Here is a 16,302-nt window from a genome sequence, read left to right on the forward strand (position 1 = left end):
GATTTAGTAGTAAAAATAGATTTTTATCCATTGCTTTGTCTTTTTTTTTGTTTTACAGTACTTGCTAGTGCCAGAATATGAATTTGTTTTCAGACCTAATCATATAAAGGTGACAAAAACTGAAGCTAATACATAGCAGTGGAGTATTAAACAAACACTACCAACAAGTACAAAGAAGAATATCAGTTAAATGTACCCACAATGTACTAAAGAACCAGTTTGTAGCATCATTCGTACCCATGCCATGCCAGTCTTTTTGGCTGCACTGTGCCGGTTAAGCTAAATAGTGCTGGATGAAACTATCAGATGAAACTTCAGGAAGTCACAAGTGTTATTATATGAATTGTGTGAGGATCATAATTGTCAGAACAGATATTTCAGTCTGGGCCAGCTGATCAGCCAACCACCACTTCCATCCCTAGACAATTAAAGAATTTTAACTGGAGCCATGCTGCTGGGGACAATGCGAATAGACATGTTGACATGCTCGAAAAAATCTCTGACAGTTCTTGTCTTTGCCTTTGTGTCTTTTAGGATCTTCTATCTGGCATCCTCCATGCAGACAAGCAGCCAAGCTGGAGGAGAAGAGTAAGGTGGGTGGAAAAGACTGCCACATCTGTATGCTTGCCAAAAGAGATAAGGTGCTCAAGGATATTTATTCATGTCACCAATCTCCAAATAGAATCAAAATAGTTTTCACATCAGATCACAGAGTCCTGTTCTTAGGACATTGTTATATGGATGCCACATGGAAAGATTTGAGATGTTGTTGGTTTCTGGATCATACAGCTGTGAATGGGATTGGTTGAAAGTGAAGGATTATGAAAATGGTTGAGTTTACTTTCAGATTTTGTGTTTGACCTCCCTGATAAGTGCTGAAACCTTTTAAGTTTCAACTTCCCGGACTCCTTTGGGTTTCTTGTTTTCTATCTCCAGAAAAAAGGTTAATGTCTACCATTTGTCTAAAGATCAACATTCTTTATTGTTTCATTTCATCAGTTATATTAAGGATGTGTCTGACCAATCACAATGAAGGGTAGTTCAGGACGGAATACAATTGGACATTGTTTTACCATTACATCAGCAGTCCTACAGCTTTACATTCATTATCTGCCCTTCCACCAACTCCCATCCTCATTCTTCATCATAACCCCGTCTCCTTCCCAGAAGCAGGTCCGGATACAGCTCAATGAAGTCCCTGAGCAAGAGGTGGGTGCTCCTGTACGTCCTGCACCCACCCAAAACCCAACTCAACCTCAACCACCCGCCGCCCTTACCACAACCATTTGCTGCATGGGTTGATCATAACTTTTGACACCGTACTACTATATTTGCTTCAGGTTGAGCAGCAGCCCACACCCACAGTCCACCTACTGTAAAGTATTTCAGTGACTGATGATGTTGGTTATCAGTCGGTGCATGTGCAGGGACGCTTTAACAAGCAAGTAGAGATGACTAAAGTGTGTCAGTACCTGCATCTGTAGGATATATTATGTATCTGTAGAGTAACACTCACGCAACTTGAAAGACAGAGAAATATAACTGAAAAGATGAGTACTGTAATAATTAGTATTTAGACCAATATTGATTTGAATCTGAGGCCCATTCTCTGTCTTCAACTTGTGTGCTTTAACAAAAACCAAGATTGGTACTGATCTCCCAGCACAGCTTCACTAATAGCACCACTGCTGTTTGAACGTGATGAAGTTAAGATGTACTGCAAAATGTACCAACAATGTTTACATTCAATAATGTATATTTACGGTAAAGCTTCTAGAAATATTTGAATATATTCTCATGTACTGTACATTCCAATTGCTTTCTTTCCCAGAGTGAGATGAGAAATTTGAAATAAATCTCACGTCTGTGTGTTAAGTACGGAGCTGGAGTTGGATTAGCCTAGCTTAGCATAAAGACTGGAAGCAGGGGGAAACAGCTAGCCTGGCTAGCCTCATACTTACCTCTCCAAAAGAAAGCAAATAAACATCTCTCAAAGTATTGCATTTTTTTTAGTTTTTTTTGTTAAAGGTGCAGTGTGTAAGATTTAATGCCTTTATTTTCAGAATAAGGCAGACATGGAATATAATATTTATAACTGTGTTTTCATGCATGTATAATCACCTGAAAATAAGAATCTTTATATGTTTGTTACTTATATATTATTATATATTATTTATGTCTACAGTGGGAGCGGGTCCTCTTTCATGGAGGCCGCCATGTTGAAACACTGTGTTTCAGAACAGACAAACTGAATAGTGACTGTAAACAGGGTGCTTATAGTGTTGTTTCTCCATTACATTAGGAAGGTGAGGGTGATGTGAGGAGATTGCAATGCAGCGATTACACCACTAGATGCAACTAAATTCTACACACTGGACCTTTAAATAACTTAAATAACTGACTTTGTTAAATGAAGGTACCAATTAGAAACATTAAAGTAACATCATGGTTCAGTTTATCTTCAGATATTGATTATTTTAGATTTATTTTTAGATTATTTAATGTTAAAGCCAACATGTGTGGAAGTAGAAAAGTGTCTATGCTGATGTGTTAATTGTTTCAGTTATTTAAAACGCTGGTTCTGGCTTCTTTGTTGATTTCCTCTCATTCCTCTCATTGTAATCAATGTAACGTATCAAATAATGTATTGATAAAGAAAATAATAACTCATTATTTAACAAGTGTACATGCAACACAAGAGAAATGGTTACTAAAAGGAAAAGAACTCGGCACATTTGTATTTCAAGTTTGAACCAAATATCTCTCTCACAAAGCATTGTTTAAATAATTAAACTATGAATATGTGCACATATATATTTATATTTATAATAATTGCGTATGTGTGTGTGTGTGTGTGTGTGTGTGTTCTGTGTGTGTTTCAGGTGACCAGGACTTCATCTGAGAGCATCACTTCAGTTCCAGCCTCCAGCGCCTCGGGCTCTCCCAGCAGAGTCATCTATGTAAGACTGCACCACCTCTCCCCACCACCAGGGGGCAGCCGCAGCACACAGTCCAGCTTTTTCCCCACAGCATTCTGTGACAGTGTGAGCTGTGGTAATAGTTTTAGACATCTTAGCTCAGCATATGAAGTACTTGTCTCTGTGTTTAAAGGCCAAACTAGGAGAGGAGATGCTGGACTACAAGGATCTGGCAGCCCTTCCAAAGACCAAGGCCATCTACAACATAGACAGGCCTGACATGCTGTCTTACTCTCCATACGTCAGCTACCCGTCTGAGGAGAGGCACTACGGAGAGGTAGATCAGCCTCACAACTCTTCTTATACAGTGGTGGAAATTAACCAGAAACATTTACTCAAGTCCTGTGCTTAAACTAGACTTCCATATTATTATTATTTATACTGCAGGTTAAGATTATGAAAACCTATAGTGTATGATAATAACTGAGAATTGAGAGTAAATAACTCAAATAAGTCATGACTTTTTTTGAAGGACTTCAGCCAGAGATTTTTCATAACCTGGCAACCCAACAGTATTTCTTATTAATCAGAATCAGATTTATTTTATTGATCCCTGGAGGAAAATTGGATCTTTCTAGTGTAAATATATGAGCATTGCTTGAGCATATAATAAATGCAATATGTACTACAATGCATAACAAAAATAATAAACAACATAAGAAATATGTAAAAATATGTGCAGAATTCTACAAACAGTTTAAATAAATCTGAGAAATTAATCTATGAATGATCCTGTAGTAAAAAATATGAATTGAAATGTAAATATATGAAGTTATAAATGGAGTATTAATACCACAATATTGCAGAGTTGAGTTATAGTATTATTATTAGTTATTAATGGCTTATAACTGTTCTATTAAGCATTAGTAATTAATTAATCATTAATTAAGGCAATACTAAGTGTTTATAAACACTTATATAATTATAAATTACTTAAATTATGTCATGTTTTTAAAAAACTAACTATGTAATGGAGACATTGTTTCTAAATATGCTCAAAAATATGATACTGATACGTGCTGATACGCATGAGGTAAATACAATAATAAGTTGATTTAATTTGACAACGTAAAGTATGTTCTAATGTGATTATATGAGAAAAACAAGGCGCTTTGCAGAGCGATTTGAGTCCAGAAAAGATGACGATTTGATTTGAAAAGAGTTTATTTATTTCTCAGGTTTCATCAGATGAAAACCTGATCTGAGTAAACTTCACTTCTAGTCCCTCCCTCACCATTTTTCTTTCACTTTGCTATCCCTCCATCATCGCTCCTCTCTTTAACAGTGAAATCAGTCATTCATCAGCGCCGTGCTTGCTTCTCTCTCTCCCGAACACACCCGTTCCTTTGCAGTCACAGCCTCACAGCCTCACAGCCCTGAGTGTGTAAATTGAACGATATGCTTTGGACCCCCCCACTTCATTCAGCTCATCCATTCATTCATCCCTTGGGGACGTCCTCACGGTGGACGCCATGACTCACTGACATTGAATGATCACTCTCATGGTTGGATGGTTAACTCATATAACCTCACATATGAGTTCGTCCTAATCATTGGCTTTCTCCCCCTCTTCATTTGCAGTCCCCCCAGCTGCTTTCTCCTACTCCTACTGAGGTAATACAATGCACTGTGTGTTACTGTGGATGTCACATCCTCCATCTGTGCTTTCCTGTGTGTGTGTGTGTGTGTGTGTGTGTGTGTGTGTGTGTGTGTGTGTGTGTGTGTGTGTGTGTGTGTGTGTGTGTGTGTGTGTGTGTGTGTGTGTGTGTGTGTGTGTGTGTGTGTGTGTGTGTGTGTGTGTGTGTTTGATTGGGCGGTGTCACAAAGGAGTTGTATTACTATAATTGGGAAGACTTGTGTTTGGTGTAAATGTTTAAGGACAATTAGAGGAATAAGTTTCTATGAGTTATGACAACATTGTACTGACCAAAGCAAATTGCTGAGCTATGGCAACATCACTACAATGAAGGCCGATGGGCAGGAAACGTTCAAAAGTTTAGCCATATCATCTAAATTACTTTATTTGTCTACAGCTCTGCCGTATTTCTTTTTAAGAACATCAGGGTTGGTTTCAAACATCTGAATCATCACCAACCGCAAATAAACATCTCAGCAAATGAGGCCAACACCATGAAAAGACTAAAGATCGATAGAGCAATCACTATTTTCATTTCCAAATCTGCAAGATTTTAGTGTTTAATAAAAAAAAAAATACAGTAGTTTCTTTGAAAACTGTTGACTGTAGATAATGCAGAGTAATAGGGACCATCTTGAAATCTTTATTGGAGATAGGTGCCAAAATTTCAGACAGACATTTTGAACCCTGGACGAACAAAACCAGCGAGAAAGTGAAAGGTATTTTGTAATTTGGGTGGACTGACCCCTTAAATAGGGACCAGAGTTAGCCTGGTTCTGGTTTAAAGAATATTCAAATTTGGGTCAGTGTGAATAGTTTTTCGGTGAGGGTCCAGACAAAGCGCAGCTCAAATTCCCCCTGATGATATGCGAACAAAAGGAACCACATTTCCCTTGCCCGGACGCGGGCCACCGGGGCCTCCCCCTGGAGCCAGGCCTGGGGGTGGGGCTCGTTGGCGAGCGCCTGGTGGTCGGGTCCTTACCCATGGGGCCCGGCCGGGCACAGCCCGAAAAGGAGACATGGGCCTCCCTTCCCCTGGGCCCACCACCCATGGGAGGGGTCTCAGGGGGGACCAGGTGCGAAGAGAGATGGGCGGCAGTCGGAGGCGGGGACCCTGGCGGTCCGACCCCCGGCTGCAGAAGCTGGCTCTGGGGACGTGGAACGTCACCTCTCTGGCGGGGAAGGAGCCTGAGCTGGTGCGCGAGGTTGAGAAATTCCGGCTAGATATAGTCGGGCTCGCCTCGACGCACAGTGTGGGCTCCGGAACCAGTTTCCTTGAGAGGGGTTGGATGCTCTACCACTCTGGTGTTGCCCCCGGTGAGAGGCGCAGAGCGGGGGTGGGAATGCTTGTTTCCCCCCGGCTCGGTGCCTGTACGTTGGGGTTCACCCCGGTGGACGAGAGGGTAGCCTCCCTTCGCCTTCGGGTGGGGGGACGGGTCCTGACTGTCATCTGTGCCTATGCACCGAATGGCAGCTCAGAGTACCCACCCTTTTTGGAGTCCCTAGAGGGGGTGCTGGAGAGCGCTCCCTCTGGGGACTCCCTCGTCCTCCTGGGGGACTTCAATGCTCACGTGGGCAGCGACAGTGAGACCTGGAGGGGCGTGATTGGGAGGAACGGCCCTCCTGATCTGAACCCGAGTGGTGTTCTGTTATTGGACTTCTGTGCTCGTCATGGATTGTCCATAACGAACACCATGTTCAAGCATAAGGGTGTCCATATGTGCACTTGGCACCAGGACACCCTTGGCCGCAGTTCAATGATCGACTTTGTGGTCGTGTCGTCGGACTTGCGGCCACATGTTTTGGACACTCGGGTGAAGAGAGGGGCGGAGCTGTCAACTGATCACCACCTGGTGGTGAGTTGGCTCCGATGGTGGGGGAGGATGGCGGTCAGACCTGGCAGGCCCAAACGTTCTGTGCGGGTTTGTTGGGAACGTCTGGCTGAATCTCCCGTCAGAAAGAGTTTCAACTCCCACCTCCGGGAGAGCTTCGCTCATGTCCCGGGGGAGGCGGGGGACATTGAGTCCGAGTGGACCTTGTTCCGTTCCTCCATTGTCGAGGCGGCTGACCGGAGCTGTGGCCGTAAGGTGGTCGGTGCCTGTCGTGGCGGCGGTCCCCGAACCCGCTGGTGGACACCGGCGGTGAGGGATGCCGTCAAGCTGAAGAAGGAGTCCTACAGAACCTTTTTGGCCTGTGGGACTCCTGAAGCAGCTGACGGGTATCGACGTGCCAAGCGGAATGCGGCCTCGGCGGTTGCGGAGGCAAAAACTCGGGCGTGGGAGGAGTTCGGTGAGGCCATGGAGACCGACTTTCGAACGGCTTCGAGGAGGTTCTGGACCACCATCCGGCGGCTCAGGCGGGGGAAGCGGTGCACTGTCAACACTGTGTTCAGTGGGGACGGGGTGCTGTTGACCACGACTAGGGACGTCTTGGGTCGATGGAAGGAATACTTCGAAGACCTCCTCAATCCCACCAGCACGTCTTCCTTTGAGGAGGCAGAGTTTGGGGACCCCATGGTGGTCTCGCCCATCTCTGGGGCTGAGGTCGCTGAGGTAGTTAAAAAACTCCGCGGTGGCAGGGCCCCGGGGGTGGATGAGGTCCGCCCGGAGTTCCTCAAGGCTCTGGATGTTGTGGGGCTGTCTTGGTTGACACGTCTCTGCAACATCGCGTGGACATCGGGGGCAGTACCTCTGGACTGGCAGACCGGGGTGGTGGTTCCCCTCTTCAAAAAGGGGGACCGGAGGATGTGCTCCAACTATAGGGGGATCACACTCCTCAGCCTCCCCGGGAAGGTCTTTTCGGGGGTTCTGGAGAGGAGGGTCCGCAAGATTGTCGAACCTCGGATTGAGGAGGAGCAGTGTGGTTTTCGTCCGGGCCGTGGAACTGTGGACCAGCTCTATACCCTTAGCGCGGCCCTGGAGGGTGCATGGGAGTTCGCCCAACCAGTCTACATGTGTTTTGTGGATCTGGAGAAGGCGTTCGACCGTGTCCCCCGGGGGATACTGTGGGGGGTGCTCCGGGAGTATGGGGTTCCGGACCCATTAATAAGGGCTATCCGGTCCCTGTACTCTCGGTGCCAGAGCTTGGTCCGCATTGCCGGCAGTAAGTCGGACCTGTTTCCTGTGAGAGTTGGACTCCGCCAGGGCTGCCCTTTGTCACCGGTTCTGTTCATAACCTTTATGGACAGAATTTCTAGGCGCAGCCAGGGCGTTGAGGGGCTGCGATTCGGTGGCCTCAGGATTGGGTCGCTGCTTTTTGCGGACGATCTAGTCCTGTTGGCTTCATCGGAGCGTGACCTCCAGCTCTCTCTGGAGCGGTTTGCAGCCGAGTGTGAAGCGGCTGGGATGAGAATCAGCACCTCCAAATCCGAGGCCATGGTTCTCAGCCGGAAAAGGGTGGAGTGCAGTCTCCGGGTCGGGGATGAGATCCTGCCTCAAGTGGAGGAGTTCAAGTATCTCGGGGTCTTGTTCACGAGTGAGGGAAGGATGGAACGGGAGATCGACCGGCGGATCGGTGCGGCTTCTGCAATGATGCGGACTCTGCACCGGTCCGTCGTGGTGAAGAAGGAGCTGAGCCGAAAGGCGAAGCTCTCGATTTACCAGTCGATCTACGTTCCTACCCTCACCTATGGTCACGAGCTTTGGGTAGTGACCGAAAGAATGAGATCGCGAATACAAGCGGCCGAAATGAGCTTCCTTCGCAGGGTGGCTGGGCTCTCCCTTAGAGATAGGGTGAGAAGCTCGGCCATCCGCGAGGAGCTCAGAGTAGAACCGCTGCTCCTCCGCATCGAGAGGAACCAGCTGAGGTGGCTCGGGCATCTTGTGAGGATGCCTCCTGGACGTCTCCCTGGTGAGATGTTCCGGGCACGTCCCTCCGGGAGGCGGCCCCGGGGAAGACCCAGGACACGCTGGAGGGACTATGTCTCTCGGCTGGCCTGGGAACGCCTTGGGGTCCCCCTGGGAGAGCTGGCAGAAGTGGCTGGGGAGAGGGAAGTCTGGGCCTCCCTGCTAAAGCTGCTGCCCCCGCGACCCGATAAAAACGGATAAAGCGGAAGAAGACGGACGGACGGAGACGAATAGTTTTCACACTTTGTGCCATTTTTATGCATCATTTTAAAAAATGAAACACTTTGACGTTGTACAACTATCAAATGAAACGAGTGAAGAGTAATTTGTTCTAAAGTTAAGATGTGATGATAATGGTCAATCCTAGTGACCATCATTTAGAACATGTCTGTCTAACACATGTAATCAAGTCCATCTCCGACTTCAAAAACTTTATTTTCATGTTCTCATGAAAATAACACTATGTATACTTACCCATGACATCTGTGTTATCTTGACGTCAGCTGTATATTTTCCCAGATCGTGTGCAACATGATTGATCCGTCTCATTAAGAACATATCAGAGATGGAGTCATGTCCATGCTGTGATTATGGAGTGAGGTAATGTTTGTTTCTCAAAAAGAATGTGCTGACTTTTTTTTTAACGTTATGTGTTTGTGCGTCCAGGGTGATGGGGAGAAGTCACCCCGTCAGCGGAGGCCCTCCAGCCCCAGCTCCAACAGCTCCCTGGGCGGCTACGGACGTTACACACCATCCCGTTCCCCCCAGAATTACAGCCGACCAGGTATCAGCCCTTAGACGTATCTGACACATGGCACATTATCCATTGTCATGTGGAAAAAATTACTTTCGTCGTAACCTTTCCTCTTACATTAATTATCCGTAGTGAATGATAGGGAACAAGATGGTGGGGGTGGAAAATGCTTGCTTACTGTATTTAGGAGAAAACATCTGCTCCAAACATCACAAATGATTAATCACTTGCTGCATTTTGAGAAGATTTCCTACTGGTGACCATACCCAGAACCACAAATTCAATTACATGCTCCTCTACGGCTTGATTCAATTCTGGAACCCTTACATTACACTGTCAAAAGCCATTGGATGATCTGAAAACTGCATGACTGTCAAACTATTTTTACTTCCTGATAAACTTTTCCCCTGAAAACAGCCATTCATTCTTTTATGATACGTTACGTTCAAGCATTGCTTAAATTGAAAACGATTTCTTGTTTTGGGCCTGCATGTATCAAGCATCTCAGAAGGTGGTGTAGCAACCTATGACTACGAAAACTTGACTTGTGTTTTAAATTTGCTACACTGGGCAGATAGTGTGACACAAGTCACAGAGTAGACTTTTTATGGTGTCCTGACAATTGTGGTTTGTTAATCAATAAGCACTACTTTATATGTAGGCAAATACTTTGGGGAAGTTATCTAAACCACATATGTAAACACACCACAGTCTAAGTGCATATCTTAAATCTCATATTCCCCATTCACTACATTGCTACCTGCCTGGCTTAAAAAAAAAAAACAAATGTTATGTAAAGGGGAAGTCCATCGATTTTGCATATCAAAGTCTGTTTGCAGTTCTTAGGGAGTACTACTGTATCCGTGAAAGCAGATGATTAAAGCCTTTTGTAGCTCCAGAGGGTGTCCTTTGGCAAATAAATCAATAAAACAGTGGTTTTCTTGTTTTTCCATAACGTCATGCTGAGTGGTGGGAAAATAAAACAAGCATTATTTTAGGCACCGTTAAGAGCATAGCGATCAAAGATTTATTGATTGCTACTGAAATTATTGGTTGCGATAGACCCAAATCATGACTGTTCCAAAGCTGCATTCTCTGCAGAAAGAATTTCTGCACAGACAGCACAAAAAGAATTTTGTCAAAACTGTATTTTATTCATTGTAACCAAGGCTTGACAAAAATTCTCTCTACCTAAAGAAATTCTCTGTCTGACACCTCTGGACTTAAATATAAACACAGACAGGAATAATCCCTGAAGTCAAAGAAAGTTGATGAACAGCTTTTTTACCCTAGACCTAAAAGTAGTTACACATTTATAACACTCTGATCGGCTGATTTCCCACCCTGAGACACTTGATAAATAGAGGCCCTGATTCAGAATGAGCTTCACCATTTTTTTTTCCATTCCATTGACTCAACATGTTTCCTATGATCTGATTGGATACTCAGGCCCAGAGATAAGCCTTGGCAGTAGATCCAGCTGCCAGGCCCGTGACTCCAGTTCTCTCCCTTTGCCTCCAAACCTCATGGGTGCCATTAAGTACCCCTCCACCTGGGCCAGGGACTCATCTTCCCTCCCCATGTACCATTCTGGTGGAGCTGAAGGGAGTGGTGGTGTTGGTGGTAGTGGCAAGTACTCGCCCACACCAGCAGGTGGCAATGCAAGCTTGTCTTATCACCTAAATCCCACCACTCTGGCCATGCTGCAGCAGCACAACTACATCCCTTACTTCAGAGGTATCAAAGCACGCTGAGATCTGGTCTAATACAGACAATGGACATCCTGAAGTCATTGCTGTTGTCGAACCATTGACAGAAACAAAAAGTGATTGCTTCTTCAGGAACTTCCATAAAGCTAATGTTTGGAAAGGGGATTGAAAGTTTCCAGGGTATGCCCCAACCAGAACAGAAGCATACAACCTTTGGATTTGGGTTTAAAACAATGAAACTCTTTCAAATGTGTAGGTAGACAGGTTTTCACACAGCAGCAAGGTACTGGTCCACTCTGTATTTGACTGAAGGTCCTAAAGAATGGAGTGCTGTGATACAACTATTGGATTGACTTCACTTGGCATGGGTTGTGGTTAAGCACCAAATTAACCATGTGTGGAACCTCGCACTCTGGATCTCTTAGTTCACCATAGACCCATGAGTCTCAATGGGAAACAGAACATCTGACTTTGTATGTGCAGCATTTGGTTTGTAATGACTAATCACTCATGAAGATTTATTTTCATTAATTCTTGAAAAAGAGCCATGAAACTGCTAATGTCATGCACGATACCACACGTCCCTGAAATCAACATCACAAACCAGTACCGTGCACATTCCCCTTGCACAATGGAACCATGCAGAAAGGCTTATCCAGTCACCCCCCTTTGCTTCATTTTTTCCCCAACCCCTGATTTCCCTCACCCTTCAGGGTTCAAACAGGACCCCCTACCCGACCCTAAACCTAGGACATCCCTGCATCTCAGTTTACCTCCTCCTGACGGTAAAACACTGGTAGTCTTTCTCTTCTATGTGTCTCCCCTCCCCTAGTGGAATGGTCAGCAGGTTTTGTGATGTTGTTGTCCGGTATCGTGGTCTTGTTGGGTTTCATGGGGTGCATCAAGGTATATTCGTATGACCACTCAGTTTCCTCATTTTGCTTGCCCTCTTCACTTGTGTCTGTGGACGTGGTTGTTGTCGTGCATGGTTTTACTTGACCTGAGTGTCACCCTGATACATTTAGTATTATCTTTTAGAGGGCAGATACGGATGATTTCATTTTTGTGCTTGTCTGTTCAGATCGTTGAAGCTAATCGTTTGCCTGCCTTTGACCTCTAATCTACCCTGTTGTTTTTTCCTGAATGATCGCTTGTTCATTGTCATGTGCTAGACTTAATGTGAATCTGGGGGAGAGTGCAGGTTTAGTGTTTTGATGACTGATAAACAGACACATTGAGGTTCACAGGCAGGGTGACAAGAATCACCGGTCATGTCTGTTGTTTGTACAGAGACAGAAGTAAGTACATTATCAGCAAATGCATTCCTTGGAAACAACTCTCACAACAACACTCCCAAATGCTTTAACTGCAAACCAAAGAGATAAGATATAGGGATTAGTCATGTACAGACATCAGCTTACAGTCCAACTTTCTGGTTCAAATTTAGTGATAGTGATTTGAATTATTTGATTATTTTAACATTTAAGTTACAGTTATTAGGTAAGAAAGAGATAGTTTGAAAAAAGATTAACAAGTGCAACGAACTCATTGAGAGTCGTCATTAATTCAAGTAGCCCTAAGTGATTCAGATCATCTTAAGTGATTGCTGCTAATGTGACAAGCTAACATTAGTGTAGGACAGTTGTATTATACAAAGTTAGCTAACAGAATCCTGACAGTAGGAACACATTTTTTTTAAAACATATGCTTATCTGGACCATGGCTGATTAAAAGGAGGATGTAGAGAGGGCAACAGCATGAGCTTCCACTCAAACATTTGCACAGAAAATCACGAAAACGCGGTCCAGGGTTTCGGCGGTTTTTCCATAACAGGGTGGAGAGGCTGAGTGGGGAATTCTCCAATGGGAAGATGAAAGAGAGGAGGGGGGAATGGAGGAATGAAATAGCCCGAGCGGGCCGAGCTGTAATTTGGGGTCTGGTTGCCAGTTGCAGTGGCATGTAACGCAGTGTGCCGCCAGCCTTGTTCAGGCCCTAACGGTTCCTAACATGCCGTGAAAGAGGGCTATTTGTTTTCATGCAACAGGCTCATGCTTTAATGAGCTATCAGGTTTTCTGAGATAAGTTTCTGTACCAGTGAGACTTAAACAACACTCAGGCTACTTAGATGCTGTTGTCTAATGGTGAAAAGTGAGGGTGAATTGTAAATGCCTTTGCAAGGATGAATGAGGCATGCCTTTCTTTTTTTCTGCCTGATTCCTTGTTAATGATCCCAAAACCATCCCCATATCTTGTTGTCGTGTTATTGGTTTTTGATTAGTGAATGGCCTCCACCTTTTGTTGAATGTGTAATCCACTGTAAAGCATCACCTCCCTGAACTTTCCAAGCCTCCAACACATCTTACTTTAACTCCAGATGTTTGTATGGAGGATCTGCCCAACATTTAGACCTGCACTAACAGTACCCTGGTGAGTTTGTGTGTGTATTTATGGGCATGTGTGCCTGATTGTGTGTATGTGTAGGAGATCACTTAGACTAGCACTTACAGCACTGCTGTGTGAGTCAGTGATCTCATCCACTTGCATCCAGATCGCTGCCGATGGTTCCTCGCTGTCTGAGGGAGAATAGTGTGTGTTCAATCAACACTCTCTCTCATGCACACTCTCAATCTCTCTCTGTTTCTTATTCAAAGCTCTGGATGTAGAGTGTTTATTACTTTTGGCCTTAAGGGTGTCAGTGACTCCATCACCCAGCCTGCCTGTGGCATAATACAATGGGGTGGATCCTGGTTTTGATCATAGATACAAAACACACATGCATGGAGTCAGCAAAATTAAAATGTATGTTACACTCTTATAATTACAACAAAATTCACATAAAAACTAGACAGGATAACAAGTCCCCTTTATTGCTATGATATTGGCATTTATACATAGATTTAAACTATCATCAGAAATTCTGTGATTTTGTTGGGTAATCTGTTAAGTGATGAGAACAGACCATGAACAGACCCAGTGCCAGACGTGTTTGCTTAGCTTTTAACTCTAAAGCTAAATGGGAGGTAATTGTTGAATAGAGCCTGTTTTACACATCAAATGAAGAGCTGTTCAGAACAATAGCAGCTTCTCTTTGACAATTGTTTCTGAATATTTCAGAAACCAGGAATCCCGTAGTCTGCTGGAGGTGTGAAAATGGGCCAGGTTTCAAGAACTCTGCAAGTTCTAACTAAGTCATTTCAGTGGCTTTAGACATAAGAGTCGCAAGGGACTGGACCCTCTCCCAGTTAACTTTGGGTAAGAGGCAGGTACATCCTGGTCAAAATCAGTCACACTTACATTCAGACCTGGGGACAATTAACTATACTCCACATAGAAAGACCCTATCTGGTCCGTCCAGGGCCTTGTTACTATGAGGCATAGCCAAGTCACCTTATGCACCAAATCACCAAGTAGCTGCAGAAAGTATTTTTCCAGGGAAGTATTTTTTGCTGCCTTTTTTGCTGATGGATCAGTTTAAATCTGATGTTGGCTTCCACAGATCGTAAGCTCTGACATGGTCTGAACTGGGGTAGTACACCTGTCAAATGGTAATACTCAAGGAACACAGAGACCTCCAATTGAACAGGAGGGCAAAAGCTAACTTTATTTTGGTTTTCAGTGTGACTATGAAAGAGGACCATCTTGATCATTCACACCTTTTGGATTTTAAGCAAGAGATGTCACGTTACCACAGGTGAAAGTGGGGTGGACGTGGTGTTTTGATCCTTTAATGTCTGGACTGAATCCCTTGCTGCACCAATTCCATTTATATAGACCACTTAAGTGTCCCACAGCCGGTATCTTCAAGTCTCAGACCATGCTTGGCACCTAAAAAGGTGGACTGCTCAATCCAGGTAAAGCAGGTAGCAGTTGCTCCAAGTAAAGGGTGTATCATTGGGTCTCATAGTGACGGTAAAAGAGATTGTGTCATTGACTGCCAGTTGGAGGCATCAGCAGAAAAAATTCAGACTTGACTTTGTGATTGTAATCTCAATCTGTGTAATACCCAGCTTTTTAAGTGCTACTGCTCGGTAGTGAAGTGGTTCATGAACCTATCATGCCTTACAGTGGAAATGTTCCAGATGTGACAGGTTGGCTGGAGACCTAGGATACTCTGCAGAGAATTTACATCGCTAAGCTCACCTTTGTGCTTGAGGATCTTCAGGAGGACCTGGAGGGCATTGCTGGAACAGTTTTTGGATTGAAGGACAACATAGTGTAGCATTACTATACTAAAGCGGTAGCATTCAAAATTAGTCATATTTTTGTCTCATCATTTAACAGGTCAGTAGCCAAGGTAGGAATCTCACCAAAAACTCTGAATTTGCTCAAGAGAAGGCTGGGTTATCAGGTCACCTGCATCATTGTAATAATCACACCTTCATGTTTGATATTTATTGATATGCTTACCATAACGCTGCCTTTTTGCTCCCCCAATGCCCTTTGTTTTCTCCCAAACCCTTTCCCCTTTGCCTTTCATATCCAATGCCCACCCTACTCCGTCCCCAACTGGAGGTAGTGAAAGTGGACGGAGCACCCCCAGCTTATCCACCTATTCTGATGGCAAATCCCCCTCCTCTACTTCTACATACATGGCTGCTCCCCGGCATTTCCACATACCAGGTAGGCCATAGCCGCACCGCTTGGGTCACAACTCAGCTTTTATTTTTTCTCACCTACTTTCTCTATTTATTATTTGCTCTAGAGAGTAGGTCATTAGTGACACGGAGGGGATTTACAAGGTAAACTATGAGATCATAATGAATTAGAAGTTCTCCAAAATAATTGGTGCCAGCTGTTACATTTACTATTAGAATCTAAAATTTAAGTGTTTTTAAATGATGTAATCCTGACATTTATATTAATTTAACCACCAAATATGTAAACACCAAGCTGAACAGTGCTGTTTACCGACGTGAAGTTTGTGTGTTGCATCTCTAGCCTACCCAGCAGTGATCCCTACAACAAGGTTAAAACAGCAACTAATAGAGGTTAAGAAATGGAAGATTTTTATTTGGTATTCAGCTACCATTTCCTGTTTAACAAGTAAACTAGATCAAATGATCTGGGATTTCATCATTAACAACCATCCCCGAAATACTATGTAAGGCTATCTGGTCCAATCCCTTTGTGGACAAGTTTTATTCACAAAAATGTTACCTTACAGTCAAAAGCAGAACTTCACATTGTGAAGCTTCAAATCCTGCTGTTTGAAATCAACACATGAAAACATACTAAATGAAGGTGTGTCTAAAGTTCTGAAAAAAATGACAAAGCATTACTATAGCTGTCCACACTGATGCACTCTGCAAAAAGACACATTTTAAGTCAAACAAGTATATTTCAACTTTTCACAAAGACAGATGTTCTGTACTTGACCTGA

General features: G+C 44.1%; 1 protein-coding gene across 11 annotated transcripts in view; it reads left to right on the plus strand.

Annotated features, from left to right (window-relative positions):
• The window catches only part of ablim2 (actin binding LIM protein family, member 2), a 95,304-nt gene that overhangs the window by 64,704 nt on the left and 14,298 nt on the right, over positions 1-16,302 (plus strand). For 3 of the 11 annotated variants that reach the window (XM_019271018.2, XM_019271017.2, XM_019271022.2), the window contains exons 8-15: positions 535-593; positions 1,168-1,209; positions 2,883-2,960; positions 3,112-3,255; positions 4,560-4,592; positions 9,126-9,243; positions 10,663-10,950; positions 15,435-15,542. In XM_019271018.2, coding sequence (XP_019126563.1) covers positions 535-593; positions 1,168-1,209; positions 2,883-2,960; positions 3,112-3,255; positions 4,560-4,592; positions 9,126-9,243; positions 10,663-10,950; positions 15,435-15,542 — 870 coding nt within the window. Of the gene's footprint in view, positions 1-534; positions 594-1,167; positions 1,210-2,882; positions 2,961-3,111; positions 3,256-4,559; positions 4,593-9,125; positions 9,244-10,662; positions 10,951-11,635; positions 11,708-15,434; positions 15,543-16,302 lie in introns of all 11 variants that reach the window. The other 8 variants (XM_010746047.3, XM_027287879.1, XM_019271019.2 and 5 more) reach the window with 7 other exon arrangements.

The sequence above is a fragment of the Larimichthys crocea genome, chromosome XIV (genome assembly GCF_000972845.2).
Source record: "Larimichthys crocea isolate SSNF chromosome XIV, L_crocea_2.0, whole genome shotgun sequence".
In the NCBI taxonomy this organism is placed as follows: domain Eukaryota; kingdom Metazoa; phylum Chordata; class Actinopteri; family Sciaenidae; genus Larimichthys; species Larimichthys crocea.